The 14,142-nt window shown below is 35.6% G+C and overlaps 1 protein-coding gene and 1 long non-coding RNA gene across 2 annotated transcripts; one reads left to right on the top strand and one right to left on the bottom strand.

The window, feature by feature from the left end:
* Positions 1-280: 280 nt before the first annotated feature.
* Positions 281-3,057, bottom strand: LOC111910703 (L-type lectin-domain containing receptor kinase IX.1). The gene is made up of 3 exons (XM_023906531.1): positions 1,215-3,057; positions 795-873; positions 281-584 (listed from the first exon to the last, which is right to left on the bottom strand). The coding sequence occupies exons 1-3, from the start codon at positions 3,055-3,057 to the stop codon at positions 281-283; spliced, it is 2,226 nt and encodes a 741-aa protein (XP_023762299.1).
* A 5,968-nt stretch (positions 3,058-9,025) lies between these two features.
* On the top strand, positions 9,026-11,477 carry LOC122197786 (uncharacterized). The gene is made up of 3 exons (XR_006191462.2): positions 9,026-9,182; positions 9,267-9,650; positions 10,142-11,477. It is a non-coding gene; the product is annotated as an uncharacterized LOC122197786 (long non-coding RNA).
* The last annotated feature ends 2,665 nt before the right edge of the window (positions 11,478-14,142 follow it).

The following is a 14,142-nucleotide window of genomic DNA, read 5'->3' as shown; positions in this document are numbered from 1 at the left end:
TGGTGAAAGAGATGCTCACCGTCGCCGGTGAAGCTTTCAAATCGTCGGTAGTAGCCGACCCGTCGTCAGAATTAGGTGGCAAACATCGTTTATGGTTGCTGGCCAGTGGTTGAAGGCAAAGGAAGGGATAAGTTTATACTAAGGAACGATCGTTGGTTGAAGCTCGAGAAAGAACATGTGAATCAGAAGGAACAAGCAGGAAGAAAGAAAGGCGTACTGATGATGGGTCTTATTCCATTGATGTTTAGCGGCGACATTCAATAGCGACGATGATTTGGTATTAGCGGCGACCATTTGCTATTAGCATCGACATCAAAGGAGGGAATTTATCACGCATCTCTTTGTCACGACCTTTTGCGGTGACAATTTTACCTTTTGCGGCGACAAAATTTCGCCGGTATTGAAGTTGTGCGAGAAGAGCCCCTAGCCATTGGATTAGAACGTTGATCTGACGGTTGAGATTTACCAGAAGGGGTAACCTTGGATTCGGATCGTAGAGCGTTATTGGCGACGCTATTAGCGGTGATACGGAGGTTTGACCAGATTTTTTGTAGCATGCGCTTAATCCATTTGCGTTTTGCAGACTATTTTTGTAATTGATTTTTTTTTTTAATTTTCTACAAAGTAATTAATTGTTTTGGCTGTATTTATAATTTTCTCTTATTATAAATTATTATTTCGTAGTTTATAATGACAATGTAATTATTTAATTTAATAAAACATAAATTTACATATATTAATTAAATTACCGCATCCTACACAATGTCTACACATACGTCTAGTTTATCATATACATTGTAAATAGAATTGTTTTTGAATATGGAAACTTACAATTCACAACGTAACTTGCTAAAGAAATATACCTTAAACATTCTACAAAAAATGTTAATGAAAATTAATAAACATTATAACATGCAAAGTATTAGAAATAGGAACCAATTAAGAACCACTCAAGACTAGATTATATGATATGAGGCCGAGACTTGCCTTTGGAGATGGGAGCAGGCGTTAAAGCGATTAGGGAAAAATTTTACAAACGTAAAATTCGGGCTGTATCTGTAAATCATGAATGCATAATCTTTATGACTTGGTTTCTGAACTAGATGGATCATTAGTTGGTGGGTCATATCGGGGAGTAGGCATATTTACGGGGACTTTAGGCGGAATGACATGTTTTAATGCATGAATTACTTCTTCTATGATTAATCTCTTACTTGGATCAGGGTGTGTACATGACAACCCTACAGTCATCAAACAATTGTATTGTTTCTCATTAACGTCATGCGATAGCCTTTCATCAACTGTTAAAAGAAGTTGCTTCTCTCGGTATAAATGCGTAACCCATTCTATCAAGTCCATGTCCGAGATTTGGTTCGCCACACTTCTCCCACTCCCAATTTCCAATACAGTGACACCGAAGCTATACATATCTGTTGCCTTGCTAGCTTTACGTGAAGTAACATACTCGGGTGCGAAGTATCCCAAGGTTCCTGCCACTTTAGTAGTTTTTGAACCTTGTTCATTGCTGTCCTTTAGTCGAGCTAAACCAAAATCTCCAAGCTTCGGATTGAACTCTAAGTCTAGCATCACATTGCTTGGTTTGATATCTCTGTGAATAACATATGTTTCACCTTGCTCCTCATGCAGGTGATGTAATGCAGATGCCAAACCCTGAACTATTTTGTATCGATTGGACCAACCAAGAGGGCCTTTATTGCCAAAGAGGTAAGAATCAAGACTACCATTTGGCATAATTTCGTATATAAGCAAGAACTTACCCTGCTCTTCACACAAACCTACAAGTTCCACCAAATTTGGGTGTTTCAGTTTTCCAATGGTTGCCACCTCAGCCGCACACTCATTTTCTCCTTGTGTAGAATCATCTGAGATCTTCTTTACCGCAACCTCCTGGAGAAATGGAATTGGAAGACGTCCCTTGTAAACATCACCAGAACCTCCTGCGCCCAACTTATTCTTATGGGAGAAGCCGTTTGTTGCCAAAAGCAGATCAGAGTAAGAATATTTCAATGGTGCAGACCTTCCTTCACTTTCAATATCAGCACTACTGGATTTTTTGATCAACTTATTTTTCTCTTGTGTCGATTTCTTCGTTCTTCTTCCTTTACCTTTGATCCAACAACCCTTCTTGAAAAAAATGAATAACAGAATGCCGATGATTATTGTGGCTATGACCATACCTATGATCACACCTATGGCACCAGGAACTAAGTAACCAGCTGTCGATACACCTGGTCTCTCTTCCGGGCTTCGCCATATACCATTTAAGCTTGAATCGAACTCCCATGATAAAAGTGTATTTTTCTCTTTAAGGTTGCCAGTGCCAGCGGAAAAGCCTATGGTCACCCATTCAGTGAGAACCTCCTTAATGTCAACATGATATGAAACGCTCGAAGTTTCTGGAGTAGGATTATTGTAGGTCCAAGACACTATCAACAGCATTGTTTGAGAACTATAAGAGATTGTAACGTCAGCAACATCAACACTGTGATTACCAGCACTCCAAGCTGTGGTGTTAGCTGAAAAGATGGAATTCTTGTTTATCCCAACATGTTCATATGAAGGATCCCAATCAGTGTCAACAAAACTGTCGAACTCGACATGGATCATGTGATTTTGGGACGACTCTCTATAATTAGATAAGTTATAGAGACCAAGAAAGGAACCAGCAGAGTTGGGTGGGATTTGGAAATCCGCGGGGCCAAGAAAAAATGCAAACCCGTCTCCATAGTTGGCTTGATCGTCGGTGTCAATGGTGAACGAGAAACGCGTAGTGAAATCTGCGACTTTCCCTGAGCTGGAATCCCACATTTGTACTCTATCGGCATAGATGGCTTGGCCTACTTGGCACACGTAATTCACAGGGTTCAATTGTACGGCTCCAGAAGAAGGCGCAGCACTTCCTCTATATAGGATTTGGTTATTGTTTGAAGTAAAACTTGAGATTTTGAAATAAAGGGAGCTAGCGAAGGGTGTAAAAGTAAGATAGAACATGTTGCTATAGAAGAAAGTAATAAGAACATGCATCAGCTGGCCCATTGTCGACGTTGTCTAGAAGCGAGACTAAGTTACAGATTTACGTACCATGCTAGAAAGTGGCAAAAATGTCTTGTTTTATACACAATCCTTGCCGATCATGTAAATTTTATTTGATGCTCGTTTTCGTTTATGAGCTGGCATGGTGAGACGAACAATGAAGGATTACAAGAATACTTTGTAGAATATAGGTTTCTCAGATATAAGATGAAATAATTAATACTATTTTGTAGTGAAAGTAACATCATTATTAGAAGTGATAATGACTTGTAAGGGTAACGAACTTTCGACTTTGTTCATATCTAGTCACTAAACTTTTTTTCGTTATCTATTTGTCACTGAACTATTGAAATTGTACACATTTTACCCTTATGACCGGCAACAGCCGGTGATAAGGGTAAAATGTGTACAATTTCAATAGTTCAGTAACAAATAGATAATGAAAAAAAGTTTAGTGACTAAATATGAACAAAATCGAAAGTTCGCTTCCCTCTAAAAAAGTTCAATGACTAAATGTGAACAAACTTCCTCTTCTATTATGTTTTAGTAAATTATTTATTTTTGTTAAATTCTATCAACATTTGTTGATGAAAAAAGTTTATAATCATTTTTCGATTATAAAAAGGAGGAGAGATTTAGATATGGAAATTCGAAAGTTGAATTTTTCATATTATGCTAACTTGAAGACCGAAGTGACCTCAGAGTATTTGATTTTATGAAATGATTCGATTGGAGATTCGGAAGTGATTTTTGTTCATGATGGGTTTGGACTTATTGAAGATTTTTAGAGTGTACATAAATGCTCAAATTTTGGGTAATTTTTTGCAGAATGAGAAACTCCTTATTACCTTTTGATGCTCGGTTTGTATGGTCTCACATTCTATAACCCAGATTGATAAGTCATGGAAGAATTAAAGATTTGATGTTCATCTCTACATGTGTCATGTTTTAGGCTCGATTCGTGAAGTTGCTCGAGTTTGGAAGATTTGGAGCGGGTCATCCATTTCTAACTTTGAGGGGAAGAATGTTGGGTACAAAGTTATCCATGTATAACTTTGTAAATGGTTTGACTTTTGTAGACTCACTTGCATGTGGTAAAGTAGCCTTGTGACATGATATATATATATATATATATATATATAGAGAGAGAGAGAGAGAGAGAGAGAGAGAGAGATGTAAAGACCTCTATATTAGGTGGGTTCATACCACATGTAGAGGTGTGCTTGAGAGATGTAACATTGAGAGTGTTAGTGTGTGTTAATTATATATATTTAGATCTAGATCCTTTTTTGTAAATACCTTTCATAATCAAATGCATCTATTAAACACCCAAATCACCGTGTTCTTTGTGTGTTCTTTAATTCCACATGTCAAACCCAATGGTCATAATTCACATGAATGAGAATGATTAGTTGTTTTGTAAAACCAAAACCAGATTGGAAATTTTGATTTTTTATTTTGGAAAATACAAGACCATTGTTTTTTTTTCGGTTTCGTTTTTTCGTACATTTCTTCATCAACAAATGTTGCTAGAATTTAACAAAAATAAATAATTTGCTAAAACATAATACAAGAGGAAGTTTGTTCACATTTAGTCATTGAACTTTTTTAGAGGTCAACGAACTTTCGACTTTATTCATATTTGGTCACTAAACTTTTTTTCATTATCTATTTGCCACTGAACTATTGAAACTGTACACATTTTACCCTTATGACCGGCAACAACCGGTCATAAGGGTAAAATGTGTACAGTTTTAATAGTTCAATGGCAAATAAATAACGAAAAATAAATTTAGTGACTAAATGTGAACAAAGTCGAAAGTTCGTTACCCTTACATGTCATTATCCCTTAATAGAATGTTCTTTAGTTTGGCAAGTGGTTGTCACGAGATAGAGATGTGAAATTTTAAAAGAATCTAACACAACATATACGTGTTTCTCCTCGCTTCCCACCACTTTCATTTGGGGTCTCGCTTCCATCTCCTATTACCACATGTATTGCTCCCTTCACAATGTCACACCCCCAAACCAAGGATGGCGGAAACGGCCGGGGGTGGAGGACTTCATGTAGAGTATCACAACAACGAGTATAATAGTGCTTAAAGTAAATACAATCATCATAAATATAATTGAAAAAGTTACACCAAAGTATATGTTTACATGATTCGAATCAATTACATTATGATACAAAATGAACTGTTTGACGATTTATCGTCCCATCCTCAAAACGTTGTTGATTTCCTGTTTTCACTGAATTCCTGAGAATACAAGTAGTTTTGAAAAGTGTCAACACAAAGATTGGTGAGTTCATAAGCTTTTGACAGTAAGAGTTTGAAAATCGATCTTTGTAAAGAGATGTATGTTACCAAGAAAAATCCAATATTTTCCTTATAAAAGTTATGTGGTCCTAAATGCCAGGTCCGAAAATGAACAAGTATTTGTCATACTTAAGGATATAAATGTGGTTTTAAACTGGCGTAAAACCCTTTCTGATTTGAGAAGAATCCCGAAATAAATGATGTGTAGTCTTAAATACCAAGACTGAAAATATACCATAATATCTATAATTATTGATATAAAAAGTGATTTTAAATCGACATAAAACCCCTTGTGATTTATGAAAATCCCTGTAAACTTTATGTTGTTAAATCCCTATGTGAGCCGCTATAATCATACTAATGACTGAATAAACCTGCCACGACGTTTCTCAGGCGTCGCGAAACTGAAATGACACTTGTCACCTCAGACCTGTCGGTCTAGCTGTTGCAAGCAGCTCTGGTGTGGGTTTGTCAAACCCAATATAGATCTATACACAACTATCACATTCTCCCTCCAGGAGACTCTGATTATAACTACCAGGAATTTAGATTCCGCACTCGGACGTACGGAAGAGATTGTCTCACAATTTAGGTTAACAAGTTTACGTGTGGTGTGCATGAGTGTAAAACCTTTTTCCGTGGGAATAAAACCTTCCGAAATGTGTTTATTGTGTTAATGGAAACATAAACCATACCTATTATAGTTTATCCCAAAACGTTTGTAATGTATAAGAACTCTTTTATGAAAACGCATTTGTGTTATGAATCCATAACTATGCTTATTATAGCTTAATATACGTGTTCTAAATGAATGAATAGTCTTATCATGAATGACTAAGTTTCAGTTTATGATGATAAACTAACAAGGAAACACATTCAATATTTAGAACTTATTGTTATACACTTTGCTCAACATAATACAAAGTGTTATGAAATTTATATGCTGTTAACTAAATTTAACCTTCTTGTGCTGTTTTAGAAAAGTCATAGAAAAATCATACGAAGTTGAAAACTAAATCCGTAAATTCTAAGAGTTCCCAAAATGTGTCTAGTTTACTCATAATTTTTATCATGATTTTTAATGACCTCCAACTTGGGTGAAATAGTACATAATCACAGACTAGTCTGGATTGGTGTTTGAAATGATAGGCAGTTTTGTAAAAATCACCATAAATTGTAGAAAAATCGTATGGAGATGTGCAAGTGGTCATTTTAAGGCTAAGAACTGGAACTACTTACACCTAAAACATTTTTTCAAACAAAAATGTTTAAGTTGTCCAAAACAGTCCGTGAATGGAGTCCAACTTTTCTGATGAAAGTTGTTAGAAAATTTTAGCTATGTTCTTGGTGTTTTAACTTGTATTCCCCCCCCCCTACCTAAAAACTTGAGAAAACATGAAAATGAAGGGGTATGAACTCACCTTGAGTAGTTTCAGTAGATGAGTGTTGAAAAAGAGAAGTGTTCAACTCAAGAACACTTGAAGAATCACTTGAAGATTCGAAGATCTAACACTTGAAGATCCGTTTTGTTTGATGTTATTATTACTGTAGATGATTCATACCATAGTGTCTAGCACTGGTAGTGGGTGTGTTTCAATAGCCAGTAATGATACTTGATATCATGATCCCTGACACGTCTCCCTACGATCGAGCGGTATATGAACGTCGTATGTAAGTTGATGTTGGTGAAATCGTCGAGTGGGTGGCCCCACTCAATTCCTACTACTAGACATGGAATAGGAGTCAGGATTGAATTATTTGATTCAAGACTTCAGTATTTTGATTATGATTAACCCCGATGTATGTACAAAGTCATCACATCTTACAAGTAATGATCCTAAGGTCATATATGAATGTCTTTGGTTTGATTTGAACGAGAGAGTATTTTAACTACTTTTTAGAAAGACGGTGACTTTAGCAAGCATACCAAATTCATTACAAACATATGGTACTTCAACGTTTTTGTCGTTGGAAACATTGCAAAAGTCCTAATATGGTTCCCTGCTGCTCCTGCTGGTGTGTTCATCACACTCCTCCTGATCCCCCGTCATTCTTCTCGGTTGGACACTCTCTCTTGAAGTGTCCCGTTTCACCACATGAGTAGCATACTAGGTCTACCTTGGTGCTGGTGATTTAAGGGAGATGCTGGGTCGGGGCCTTACAGAAACGGACGACATGTCCTTTCCTGTTGCAGTTTTTACAGTGCATCTCCCGACAAGCCCCATTGTGATGGAAGAGAGACTGTCCCAAATCTAAGAACGTGGGAAATGGCTGGAAATAATGAGAAAGGACTTATAAAGTAACTAGGGATGGGCTGATGGTGAATAGTGACATGAAGTGGGTGTGGGAGTGGTTGCTTGTGTCATAGAATAAAGGAAAGTCAACACTCCACCTCTTGTACTTCACCCACTCTTCTTGGATAAGGTTTATCCTTAAAAACATGATTAATCATTAATTAAGGGTTCTTATATGTTAAAATAAAGTTTTGGGTGAAAATCCCACGTTAAAATGATGAAAAACGAAGTTAAAATGAAGTCGTAGTCGAAAACCGGAAAGAATTGATCTTCCAGCGAGGCCTCTCGGATTGGGTCAGAGGTTCGGTCCCTTCTGATGCTGGGTCCGAAGCGAGGCGAGACAGAAGGAAGCGAAAGGGAGGCTCGGTCTGAAGTCATCAGGAGCAAAATAGACCGAGGCTCGGGTTCGGGTCTTGTGCTAGGTTCGGGCCCGAGAGGACCCTTCGGGTTCGGTTCAGCAGCCTTCGGGTTCGGCTCTTCCAGCTTCGGTTCTTAGCAGGTTCGGTCGCTAAAGGGACCTTCGTTTCTAAGAGGACTTTCGGTCCTACGAGGGGTTTCGGCTCCTTAAGAGGGGTTTCAGGTCCTTAAGCCTATTTTACTCGTTTTTACCCCGTTTCAAGCCGTTTTTGACCCGGTTAAGGGTCGGAATGACCCGAATGACTTCAAAAAGTTACGGGAGAGATGTCACATTCTTGGAGAGATGTGGGAGAGATTTGACATTCTTGGAGAGATTTCTCATACAAAGAGATATTTGGGAGAGATTTCACATTCTTGGAGAGATTTGGGAGAGATTTGACATTCTTGGAGAGATTTCTCATACAAAGAGATATTTGGGAGAGATTTCACATTCTCGGAGAGATTTGAGAGAGATTTGACATTCTTGGAGAGATTTCACATACAAAGAGATATTTGGGAGAGATTTCACATACTTAGAGAGATTTGGGAGAGATTCTCGATAAGGAGAGATAGAGTGAAAACGATTGAGAGCGTTTTCGTGTGTGACAAATGTGAGTGTTCAGCTTCGCAAAGCAAGGTCCGTAAACCCCGTTAAGCATTGTTTAAGGATCTTACACACTCCCGATGAGTATGCAACATTGTTTTATCGGTTTGGCTCGCCACGTATCACAGTTTTAGGTTAAGAAGATCAAGATGTACGCACTTTTCAATTTATGATCTCTCGTTAGAATAACGAGTTGTTTAGTAGTTACATAACGTAAGCCTACTACACAAGCGACCAGTTTGACTTGTTGACTTTATTTGACTTTGAATTCACCAGAATTTGACGGTTTTCACACACAATCACACCGTCACAACCACCACCACTATGTCGATGAACAATCTTCTTCTTCAACAATCAGTAATGCAATACAGGAGGTTATTTCAAGTGTATCTTCCACCTTTTGTTTCTTGTTTTTCATGCGAACTTCTGATTGAAAAAAAGCTACCAGAATTATCGATTTTGTCTGTGAACATCACCAAAATGATCTTTCGGGATTGCTTCTGCTTTCTTCTTTAGGTATGTTGTGGTCGAAGTTGATCTGGCATATCTGGCTGTTTTTATGTCTCTTGATTTACTACATTTGGCTTACTCATTTTTTAGGGTTTATCTATGTCGACTTTGCCAATGTTAACAGAGATAACACATCAATTTTATAATCGGGTCTTCTCTACTAACTGAAAACAACATTTATCAATTCAAGTCAGCCCACCTTATTCTGCAAATTTCAATCGATTATTCATGTGTGGAGAAGGAAAAAGGGGCGGTGACCAAAGTGCAACAACGAATTCAAGAAATTGACCAGCTCTTAGCTCTCCGATCACAGCAGACGCCTTCATCATAATTTCTTCTCCTCCCACATCTTCTTCTCTCTAGCCACCGCCTCCATCCCTCCAAACTCCACCGCTAGCACTCCAAACACCGTTGCCATCATTGTCGACTCAGCTTCCGATGTCCAATCTCCACCACCGCCATCTCTCCGATTAGGTAATGAATTTATGTTTTTTGGTTATCATATATGTCTATAAATGTCGATATGACCATGTCTGGTTATTTCGATTTTGTGGTTATTGTCATGGTTTGCAATGCCAAAAATCTCATTTTCTGATTATCATATTGTCTGTCTTTTGCTATCTGCTCGCACGAATTTCTACCAAATGTTTGCAATGGAAAAGATTTCTGGTTAATCTTTACTTGTGAATGATTTTTGTGTCTCAAATTTGCCACTTCAAATTGGAATCTCACAAAGGAATGTGTTACGTTCCTAAAACTTTTGTGTCTGATTGTTGAATTATTTGATCTGCCATTTCTTTTCAATGCTAGAAATACTAAAGAAAGGCTTATCAACTTATAGTTTTTTCCTAACACACATAAGCTAATCCAGAATATCAATCCACTCATTTTTGGTTTTTAAAACCAAGTTCTAAGATGCATGCAAGAATTTCTCATGAGTTACAGTTGTCGTTTTTTTTCTTCAGGAGATTGATTATACAAAGGAGGCAGCAGCAAATGCCGAGTTGTTTGGAAGTGATTTCAAAGATCTTGATTATGTAAAAGTCCCAAGCATATATTAGGAATACACCACTCCATTTGATAATATTTAAGTAAAAATATGAACTAATCTTGGATTTTATGATGTTATCAAAGTTTTTTCTTATCCCTTTTGGCTCAATAGTTTGATTAGAAATACTGAGAATCTTACAAATGTCTAAAATCGGAGTCTAAATTGACAGCAAACAAACTAACCACATCTATTTGAATATCAAAATTGAACACTTACTATTGTCAACTTTCAAAATCTGAAGTTCATCTCCACTCATAAATAACTTAATTCTACCATTTGGGGTTGACAAATATATGTTTTAGTTGCGAACAATTAGATGATTTGAGTAAATATATATCTTCTTTTGCATTATATTGGTTTGAAACAAACTTAAAAGGTCAAGAAAATTTATGTAAAAGTTGGTTACCAAAGCATGGAGTCAGAATCAAAGTTGGTGTGTGTTTTGTTCATGGATATGGCAACACTTGCACCTTTTTGTTTGAAGGTATGTGGTTACACCTCATCATCGATGTCTTATATAATCATGAAATTTGATTCTTTATCCCTAAATTTAGTGATATAGTTGACAATGTAATCGAACAATATGCAAAAATTAAAGGTACACCTATTGTCTAAATTTGTATGTTTGACTTTTTTTGTCAAACAAAGTATTTTTTGATAAAAAAAAAAAAGAATAATTTTTTCCTAATTTTGGTATTTTCTTTCACCATTTCAGGGGAGATAAGTTATTTAGTCACAATTTTATGATTTTAGGATATTGTTTCACAATCTCAAAAGAAACAATTTAAAGTAATAGTTTATAAATGATGCGCGTGTATTTTTAAATTGTGGTTGTTTTGTGTATGACTTTGCATTCTTGGATTAGTTTTCTTAAGTTTCTTATATTAAATGCTTAGCAATAGTATTTTTCTAAAATTATAGTGTTCATTCTTCTTTTTTTATTTAAAATGACCATTTTGACCATTTTGGTCAAGTTTGTTATTCTTACCAAAAAAAAGTTGTTTCATAATTTGGCATGCTTAAGTTGACAAAAAATACTGATATGAAACTTTTAAAACAGAAAGTTTAATTTTTCTTAGGTTTTTTTTGTAAAAATGACCATTTTACCCTTTTTGTCCAATTTGGTCATTTTTATTGGTTTTTTTTTTGTTTTTCACAATGTGATTCATTTAAACAGATAACAAAAACAATACATTGGTATGTTAATTTTGTTATAAAAATTCTATTTATAACCATTCCAGTTATTTTAAAACACGTAAGGGTTGAATTTTAACTTTTAAAATTATAGGGTTTCGAACTAAAGTACTCATAAGGGTGACTTTACAAATTCCAAAACTTGAGGGCAAGTTTTGAACTATTCAAAAACTTTAGGTTTCTATAACTTATGAGTTTTACTGCATTTTTAATGGAAAAACTTTTCATGTTCTATAACTTGAGGACTAGTTATAGAACACTTTAAAACCATTTAAAAGAGAGACTTTTCATTTTACATAACTTGAGGACAAGTTATGGTGTTCATAAAAGGCATTTAGATCAAATATTCTAACTAATAAAAACTATCAAATAATTTTTCTATGATCTAGTTAAACTCATAAGTCAAGATAATTCATATCAACAATTTGCAAGAAATTAGCATATTATATAAACTAATACAAATCTTGAAACTATAACAATTATCTTTTAGATGGATACGCATGATCATTACCATACCAAAAAAATCAAATTTTATGAACTAAAACATTTTGTGGTAATGATACTAATCCAAAACAAGCCAAAAGTCCCGAAAATATGCCATCAGAAGCATCAACTCATCGAGTGCATGATGATGACTCGCACGGTGTTGACCTTATACTGAGTGGACTTGGCGAGTTCATCGGTTAAAGGCCATAAAATTGATTTTTTCAACTTTGAAAATTAATCCATGCATCAAATATAATAGAAAACAACTCATGGCTTTGATACTACTGTTGGGTTTTGGTATACTACAACTTCATATGGTGCACATACAACCCTAAATGCTTTGGATCTATGTTTTCTCTAATTATACATGTAATATTGTTTCCAAACCATTAAAGCTACAACTAGCATACAATAGACATAAACATCATAAGAATGAGTTATAGGATTACCGCTTGATGTAGCTAGTAGAACTTGTTGTATTTGGCCTTTAAGAACTTAGCACCCCAAGTGTGATGCCTCAAACGCTTCACAACACACCTAGGACAAAGGAGAACTTGAGAGAGATGTTTCTAGCTCCAAAATCGGCTCTAATGAACTCCAAGAACTCTAGTGGCCTATTTTGGGTGCTAAGGGAGTCCTTTTATAGTGTGGCAAAGTCTACGGTTAAATCCATGCAAACCCTAATGCCCTTGACCTTTCATATTACTTAGGCTCCATGGGTTAAACCTCCGTGGACTATCAATGTTGATATAGCCCATCATTAATAACAATTGGCCTACACTATAAGAATCATTGATTTACCAAATCAATCCCCATATATTTAATTAGTCTTTTTTGATCACATAATTAATTCCAAATTAATTCTTGATCAATACTAATTAAATAATATGATTTCATATTAATATATTAGAACTTATAATATATTAATAAATCATAAGTAACCTCTTACTCAAGTATCCATCCTATCAAATTGTCCTGGTGATATGCAACCCGAAATAGACCATGCTACTCTCGGGTCAAGTACATACTTATTATAGTTATGAGATTAGACACCTAATCCAACAACACTTACTTGAGCTTGGCTAATTGCTCGCATTGCACTCCCCTCTTTCTTGAAATAATCTTTTTCAAAATTTCAAGTTCTTTGTCTTTTGAAAATATTATCATTTCCTCAGTTTGAGTTCTGACACACCCGAGAGTGTGCCCGAATCCCTCAAAACAAGGCTCTGACACCAACTTGTAACAACCCATAAATCGGTACAATTTTTTTTCATTTTAATTAACATAAGAATTGCAATTGTCACATTGTTTCCAAAACCAACCATAAATAATAATGTCAAATCATCAGTGGATAATATCAAAAATGCGGAAATGGTGAGGAGTGAATGTTGCACCATCAAGTCAGGCCCTTCCCTTTAGTATCGAAAGTACCTGAAACCATAAACATAAACTGTAAGCAAAATCTTAGTGAGTTTCCCAATCATACCTCATACATAAAACATATAGGTGCCATGGGCTACCCCCATGGTCTTTCCTTGTAATGTCGAGGGCTACATCCCGGTCTTACATACGTGTGCCATTGGCTACCCCATCGTCTTTCCTTGTGATGTACAGGGAAATTCCTGGTCTTACTCACAAATGCCATGGGCTACCCCCTGGTCTTCCATAAAATTATTACTAATGTAGCAACATTCCACATAACAAGAAGTGGGTCGGCATTGGTGCCTTCAACCCATTATCATTGTTGGAAAATATTCTTTTATATCAGCTCAGATACCGATTGTTGGAAATATAAAAATCTGATCACTACAACAAAAAGGTCGGTTACCAGTTACTGTGTGATAGATATATAAGTTTAAGATATAAGATGTAGATATATATATATATATATATATATATATATATATATATATATATATATATATATATATATATATAAAGAATAATAATTGCGGAGTAATTATAATTATGAAAGCTATAAATGACTAAAAGCTATAATAATATAAATGACTATATTTAAATGACGTAAAGCTATAAATAATATAAATTACTGTATTTAAATGACATAAAGCTATAATAAAATATATAAATATATAAATAGATATCAAGTAGGTTCGTCAATAAATTGACTGAACTGGACTCGCGGAACGACTGGTCGATATTTGGACTCTTGGAACGACCGGTCGATATTGGGACTCTTGGAACGACCGGTCGATATTGGAACTCTTGGAACGA

Source organism: Lactuca sativa, chromosome 4 (genome assembly GCF_002870075.4).
Source record: "Lactuca sativa cultivar Salinas chromosome 4, Lsat_Salinas_v11, whole genome shotgun sequence".
Classification (NCBI taxonomy): domain Eukaryota; kingdom Viridiplantae; phylum Streptophyta; class Magnoliopsida; order Asterales; family Asteraceae; genus Lactuca; species Lactuca sativa.
Note: the sequence above shows the minus strand (reverse complement) of the source record. Positions and strands in the feature narration are given on the sequence as shown.

What these genes read in the sequence shown, in the direction of transcription:
- LOC111910703 (XM_023906531.1), bottom strand. Translation starts at nt 3,057, where the DNA reads ATGGGCCAGCTGATGCATGTTCTTATTACTTTCTTCTATAGCAACATG. An exon ending in ATGTACACACCCTGATCCAA is followed by an intron (nt 874 to 1,214) that starts GTAAGAGATTAA and finishes CATTTTTTGTAG; the next exon opens with AATGTTTAAGGTATATTTCT. An exon ending in AAAACAATTCTATTTACAAT is followed by an intron (nt 585 to 794) that starts GTATATGATAAA and finishes TTACAAAAATAG; the next exon opens with TCTGCAAAACGCAAATGGAT.